The following is a 7,480-nucleotide window of genomic DNA, read 5'->3' as shown; positions in this document are numbered from 1 at the left end:
TCTTCTCTCTTCCTTTTCCTTAGTCTCCTTCTTCCCCCTCACTTCTTCCTTTTTCCTTCTCCCCATCTGATTCTTCCATCCTTTGTTTTTCCTCTATCTCAGCAGCCATGTGATTAGCACATAGTTTTGAAGAGAATGTTGATTCATTGTTTGGTCAATCAAAGCTGCGAACTTACCTGCAGGCAAAAGGCAGTTGAGTATCTAGCCTCTCATGCTGAAAAACAGTGAAGGGGAAAGGAACAAGAAGGGAGGAAGAAAGGACAGAGAATGGGCCTCAGAGTGAGCACAGAGGGAGCTGGGCTCAGGTAGGCTTAGACACAGCAATCTATACCGTGAAGTAAGTGGGTTCAGCATAGTCATTCATTCGAGCCACGTGTGTTGAATTATACAGTGTGGTCAGCACTAGGAAAATTCAAGGTGGGTAGACACTGTCAGTGTTTCTGTCCTCCAGGTGCTTTTTGGTGGTGTGTATGTGTGGGAGTGTGGACATATGCCTGGGAGTGTTTGTCACGTTGCGTTGCGTGCATATAAACAGTATGTTAGGAACACAACAGAGGAGCTTCTTTATCACATTTACTTTGTCTACAAAAGGTTCCTCAGAAGGGGTGACACTTGAACTTAACTTTAAAGACTCCATGCTTCTTTTCAAGTTTCTGCCGCATCCAGTGTGGGGTATTTAAAATGGGCATACCTACATATCAAGGAAGCTTGGGATCAGGCACTTTTTTTTAGGAAAGCATTCCCTATGACTTGGGGAATTGCTGTCTGGGGAAACTCAGAGCGAGCAGGAACTGCAGTTTCATTCAGGAGGCCATATGAGGGAAGGTAAAAGCCGTGCTGTGTGCTGCATGCTGTGTGCTGTGTCGCTAGCTCACCGGAGGACAAGGCTTTGCTGCTTCCAGTCTCACCAGGAAGATAGGCAGTGCAGGTGTCGCCTGTTCTTCCTCATCTTTGTATCTGTAATGTGCTTTAGATTCTGGGTTCTTTAGAGAGGCAATTCTTCTATTTGGTTGCACGCTGGGACCCCGAGTCTTCACCCTAGACCCACTGAGTCAGAATTTCAGAATCTAGGGCTCGGAAATCTCTATTTGTAAAAGGTTCTCTGAGTAATTTGGCTGATGAGCTAGGCTGGTGTACTATTAGTGAGTAACAGTCCAATCTTATTAAGCACACGACGCTGATTCCAAATTGTAAAGCTCTGAGGTGGGCCGAGCCCTGATTAACCTCATCAATCAAGTAATCAGTGCCCATGAAGAGCCTATCCACTGACCGGAGGTTTATACTGCTGTCTGCCTTACAGGGCTAACACGTCCAAGTTTGAGTTCTGTGCCTGTTCTCGAGAGTTCACCTCATCTAGTCCATAAACTTTCCGTGGCTGGAGACACAGGTTTTTTATTTCTTTTTTCCTAGTAATTCGGATATAGGTCAGAATATTTGTGAGGACTGCTCACCCTGGAAATGAGAAGCATCATAACAACAAATCCAGGATGTCATTATGCTGCCATTATCTCTAACTTAATTACCGAATACTGGGCCATCCACTAACCTTTAATATTCTGAGGAATTTATAAACTTATCTGACTCGCTATTTAAAAACTGGCTTTTAACTTTACAGGGCCGAATGTAGGAGGTACAGGCTGAGCATGAGTAACATGCGGATGAGCAGGCCATACACAGGGAGAGTGATGCTCTCTGAATCACTCTCTCGTGGGAAGGAGTGAGGGAAATAACAGGAAATCCAAAGCACAAGTATGTTGTCATTTTACTTTAATGAAATTAAATGAAAAGCAAGCTTTGTAAGAGAAAGTGCCTTTGCAGATTAAATGATTACACCAACTGACAAAGGAAATAAGGAATAATCAAATTATTTGGAAAGTTCTATCTTAATCAAAATTGGTTAAAGATTTCAAATTCACATGTTTAAACACAAGAAGTTTCCAAACTAATATGAAAGAGAAGAGATTCCTCCCTTCCAGTATCTAACAGTATCTTCATAAACAAATAATCAGATAAATATCTTAACATTTTGGATTAAAAACATGAAAAGCACAAATTACCCTGATAACCAAATAATCAGAAATCACAGCATAGATGGAAACAGATGTGGTCATAGTAAAAATTTGCTGTTCAATCACCACTGGGTTCATTAAATCACCTCAAACATTGTAGGAAGAAACACTAATATGTTTTTTGAGAAGCTATCATCTCAGAGACACAAGCATAAACAAGTGTTGCCAGTCATTGGATGTAATAAAATAAAGAACTACAACGAAATCTTTCCAAGAACACACTTGAGGTTACTGAACTACTACAATTTATTGCTCGCGAAGATGCTGGTGCTGTATTTCCCATAACAACATCCTTGCATATGAAGAATATTCAGAATCAAGGCCAACAGATATTACTCAAGACAAATTAGTATGCTTAGAGATACAAATAAAATTATTCTTGTCACCCTGTGGCAGAACAAAATTAACTCGATATAACAACATCTTTCTATGTAAACAGTTAGGCATCATCTGTAGGTAGGTTTGCTGTTTTGTGAGTCTGATGAAGTCCAGTAACTAAGTCATTAAGATGTACTTGACCAACAGAACTCCACCTTGACTTGAAAATTTATTTGATTTATATACACTAATTGAATGGTAACTACTTAGTTATGCTTATGCGATAAGGCAATTCCTTGAAATACAGAGCCGATAAGACGTTGACTAGAGAATAAAACCATTCACATAAGCTGCTCAGTCAGCCAAGTACATTATTATGGTTTAAAATGTAATATTTTACTTTCCTGATGCCTGTGTGGATATAGATGATTGACCTGTATAATTTATTATATCTGTAGAAAGAAGTAAATACAGAGAATTAATAAAACATAGTTGCTAAACTTTTGTATTGCAGATTTGTAGAGTGTTGTTGACCATTTTAGCAAGAGCTAGATTTAAAGCTTGCAAGTTGTAGTTATTCAGCCTGAAATTATATTCTCAGGATCTTACTCCTTGTTACATATTTTCATGTGAGCAAGCCCACATTTCTTTGAGCCCTACAGGCGTAGAAAACAGAATATGATATTAGAATTTCCTCAGCTGATAAAAATCATAGTGTGGTTAGCTGTGTCATAACCCTGGATACTTGGATGGAGATGCAGATTTCCTGGCTTGTACACTCAATAAGAAGTAAATGGTTTACCTTAATTTTCCTGGGTGAGGTGGGGTATCATCATTATGACCTAGGAAAAGGGACATGGTAGCACATTTAGAAGCATTTTCTATGAACAACAGGAGGACCAGCTTCATCATATTCCTGCTTACTGATCCACATCTGCTGGAATGTGGATAGGCTGGCGAGGATGGAGCCCCCAATCCAAACTGAATACTTGCGTTCTGGAGGAGCTATGATCTTAATTTTCATGGTGCTTGGTGCCAATGTTACAATTTCCTTCTGCATTCTGTCAGCAATGCCTGGGTACATGGTACTGCCTCCAGACAGCACAGTGTTGGCATATAAATCCTTACGAATATCTACATCACACTTCATGATAGAGTTGAACGTTGTTTCATGTATTCCTCTGGATTCAATGCCTAGAAAGGAAGGCTGGAAAATAGCTTCTGGGCATCGAAAGCGTTCATTCCCAATGGTGATCACCTGCCCATCAGGGAGCTCATAGCTTCTCTCAAGTGAGGATGAAGCAGAGGCAGTGACCATCTCCTGCTCAAAGTCCAGGGCCACATAGCATAGCTTTTCTTTGACATCCCGCACGATCTCCCTCTCTGCTGTGGTGGTGAAGTTATAGCCTCGTTCCGTAAGGATCTTCATGAGGTAATCAGTCAGGTCTCTGCCTGCCAGATCTAGTCGTAGAATGGCATGAGGCAGAGCATAACCTTCATAGATAGGCACAGTGTGAGTGACCCCATCCCCAGAATCCATCACGATACCTGTAGTCCTTCCGGAAGCATAGAGGGATAGCACGGCTTGGATAGCCACATACATGGCAGGTGTGTTGAAAGCCTCAAACATTATCTGAGTCATCTTTTCCCGGTTGATTTTGGGGTTGAGGGGTGCCTCGGTGAGAAGAATAGGATGCTCATCCGGTGCTACACGGAGCTCATTGTAGAAAGTGTGGTACCAGATCTTCTCCATATCATCCCAGTTGGTGACGACTCCGTGTTCAATGGGATACTTCAGAGTCAAGATGCCTCGCTTGCTCTGGGCCTCATCTCCCACATAACAGTCCTTCTGGCCCATGCCCACCATGACCCCCTGGTGTCGTGGACGCCCTACCATGGAGGGGAACACAGCACGGGGGGCATCGTCACCCCCAAAACCTGCCTTGCACATTCCTGATCCATTATCTACGACCAAGGCAGTCAGCTCATCATCAACCATGGTTGCTGGTTAGGATCTTCCAGATGGCTGAACTGAAATTAAAAAGAGGTGAGTTCTAGACAAAGATGCGCGAGACAGTGAATGGATACTTAGAACACTTCAGAGCTGCCCTTAAAGAAGACAGCCTGGACCTCGAGCACAGGTATTTAAGGGAACACACTGACTCCACCCATTTCCTATCCCACCAGTTCCCAGCCATTTCTGGGTGGGGCTACCTTTGAGGTACCAATAATGATGATAATTACAGAAATCATTAGTAGGTCTCTTTCATAAAGAGAAAACTGGCTACCAAGTGGCTAAATCTCAGGGTGCTATAATTAGGCAACCCACACACTGCTGCCGGTCTGCTTGGTGAGTTCTCTAGATTGCTATGTGAAGCAGAGGGAATGTAACCACAAGATGAGAGAGAACTAGAGATGGAATCCGTGCCCCTGCTCGAAGGACTGCCCCTCTTTAGCACGCACTCTGACTGCACTTAGCTCTGACTTTCTAGTTTTGATATATTATTCATATGAAGGGTCTGATTCTGTCTTTCCTTTGTAAAGTTTTTCTTTCCCATTATTAGAAGATGTCATCATGATAGAAGCTGTTTTAATGAAAGAAAATAACGAGTGGCCTCGGGTGGCCTAATGACTTTAATCAGAATGTACTTGTGCCATGAAAAATGTAGAGCTATTTAATTGACTTCAAATCCGCCAGGCACAAGTAAAAGCAATAGGGTGATCAATGAAGTAAACCACTATATATTTTTCTGACATACTATCTAATAGCCACATTATATTATTTATATTTTCTAATAACCACATTTATTATTATGCATTGATGTTCATAGGTTTACCAAGCTGATGTTGACTTCACAAAGACAAAATGCCAATGTTTTTGAGTGACTTACTTTTAAAATATAAATTATGATAATCTTATTCACAATAAATTTTTATAAAATAGTTGAGTTATATAACAATAAACAAATTAAATGATAAGATAAAAATTTAAATTATATATTTGGGTACAAATTGATCTCTTAAACAACCAGATCTTCAAGATGCAAATATTTTATTATTACATCAACCCCATTTGTAGTTGTTAGTTTGACACAATTGCTACAGTTTTGCTCTCCTCTTATTTAAAGACATATTATACTGACCACTTTTGAGAAAGTTTATTTGAATTTAACGTTTAATGTAGAAATACAGACAACTTGGTAAATGTGTGTCATGATGGTTTATAGGCCAGGAGGAACTGGGAAACCATCAGTTACCAATGTTCATGACTTCTTGTCCCAAATGTGTCAGGTAAGTAGTATAATGACTTCTTTGTCTCACTATCCCCTCGTCCCTCACTTCCTGAGGCAGTTGGGAGAACTGATTGAGGGGTCTTGAGAGTGGCCCATCCTCTCACTGGCTACAGCCCTTTGGAAAAAGGACCCTGCTCTTTGACTGGGCAGGACATTGGAGCTGGCTCTGAAGGCATGAGTGTGGGTGAGGCAACTCCGAGGAGTCCCGGTGAAAAGTCACTATTGTTGGTGTCACAGAAATCAGAGACCTCAAACCAGACCAATGACTCATTGCAATGGTCACTTACTAGTGAAGATGTGGTGATAGAAGGGTACACTGTGGGACATCTACAGCTTCCATGACGAGGTGTTTACTATGCTTTATTCTGTTTATTTTGTTTGGGTGTACGGTTCTTTTTTTTTTAGGGGGGGAATTGCAAAGGCAAGGGTATATATGAGGGGACAGAGATGAGTGGGGCCAGGGTGCATGATGTGAAACTCACAAAAAAATCAATAAAAAGTTACAAAATAACTTCTTTGTCAGTTCTTCTAAAGCAAAGTGATTTTTTTTATATCTACATTTGAGTTCTCCAAAGTTGCCTTTAGTTTGGTTCATTTATTCTTTCACTCACCCCAAAATCTCACTTCCTAAGTGAAGGCAACAACTCCTCATTGTTGAGTAGAAATACACCCTCAGCTTCAAATCTGACAAGAGCAAGCCTGTGTTTTTACCCAGTAAGTCCCTCGGATAGTCATGACAACAGCGTGTTGTGAGTGTCTGGTCCTCTTTTCTTGTTGTGCAGTTTGAAGTCAAATTACCTTTCTCTCAGTCTCTAAAGTATCTTCAAAACCTTCCTGCTGAAAATCAGACATGGCAGGAAGTGTGTCTGAGTATAAGACTTAAGGGCTTGCTTTGGACCCTACCAGGACCAACCTTCCTTTTAATCTTTTATATAACTGAAAAATTCCTCCTTTGAGTACTGAAGAACTGAGCCCCTAACCCAGATGGCTTTATGAACTTCCTTTTTTTAGGCAGTACAACAAAACTTTCCATTATTGTAATTTTATGGATATAGAATATTGATTGTTGCTTCTGGGAATGTCTGGGAATGTTTTTAATCTCCACAACACACTGTGTGCACATCTTAAAAATGAGCAAAATATACATTGTATTTTTCACAAGCTCTATTCATGAATTATGAATTCCAGTCTAGAGTATAATACAAACCCATGGTATTAGAATGTCAGCAGAGAATCCTATATGGTACCAGGCATATCCTTGCACCCTAGATTTATTTCAGAGCTGTCCTCAGTATCGCCTTCAGAATGAAGGTTACTGTTAAAGAGCTTCCATAGTTAGAGAAAGGACCAATGGAGCTGAGGGGTTTGCAGCCCCTTAGGACGAACAACTATGAACTAACTAGTACCCTCAGAGATCCCAGGGTCTCAACCACCAACCAAGGACTGTACATGGAGGGGTCTGATTGTTCTGGCAGCATATGTATAGTAGAGGATTGCAATTTGATCATCAATAGGAGGAGAAGAACTCGGCCCTGTGAAAGTTCTGTGCCCCAATGTAGGGGAATGCCAGGGCCAATAAGTGGGAGAGGGTGGGGTGGCAGGCATGGGGAGGCAACAGGGGTTTGTTTTTGTTGTTTTTGTTTGTTTCTTTGTTTTTTGGAGGGGAAACTAGGAATGGAGAAATTTACATGTAAATAAAGAAAATATCTAATAAAGAAAAAAAAAAGAGCTTCCATACGCAGCATTGCGAGTGAGTCTGTGGTGTGATTTGGTAGATAGCTTCTATTTTAGTGTTTGGTG

The 7,480-nt window shown here is 40.9% G+C and overlaps 1 protein-coding gene across 2 annotated transcripts; it reads right to left on the bottom strand.

Annotated features, from left to right (window-relative positions):
* Window positions 1-1,764: 1,764 nt before the first annotated feature.
* Actbl2 (actin beta like 2) lies at window positions 1,765-4,500 on the bottom strand. 2 transcript variants are annotated; one of them, XM_031360138.1, is made up of 2 exons: window positions 4,258-4,386; window positions 3,256-4,131 (listed from the first exon to the last, which is right to left on the bottom strand). In XM_031360138.1, exons 1-2 carry the CDS (start codon window positions 4,384-4,386, stop codon window positions 3,256-3,258), a joined length of 1,005 nt encoding a protein of 334 aa, XP_031215998.1. The 2 variants fall into 2 exon arrangements, with proteins under 2 accessions (XP_031215997.1, XP_031215998.1); XM_031360137.1 differs by having other exon boundaries at window positions 1,765-4,500.
* Window positions 4,501-7,480: the final 2,980 nt, after the last annotated feature.

Source organism: Mastomys coucha, unplaced genomic scaffold (assembly GCF_008632895.1).
Source record: "Mastomys coucha isolate ucsf_1 unplaced genomic scaffold, UCSF_Mcou_1 pScaffold8, whole genome shotgun sequence".
NCBI lineage: Eukaryota > Metazoa > Chordata > Mammalia > Rodentia > Muridae > Mastomys > Mastomys coucha.
This window is presented reverse-complemented; position numbering and strand designations above follow the sequence as displayed.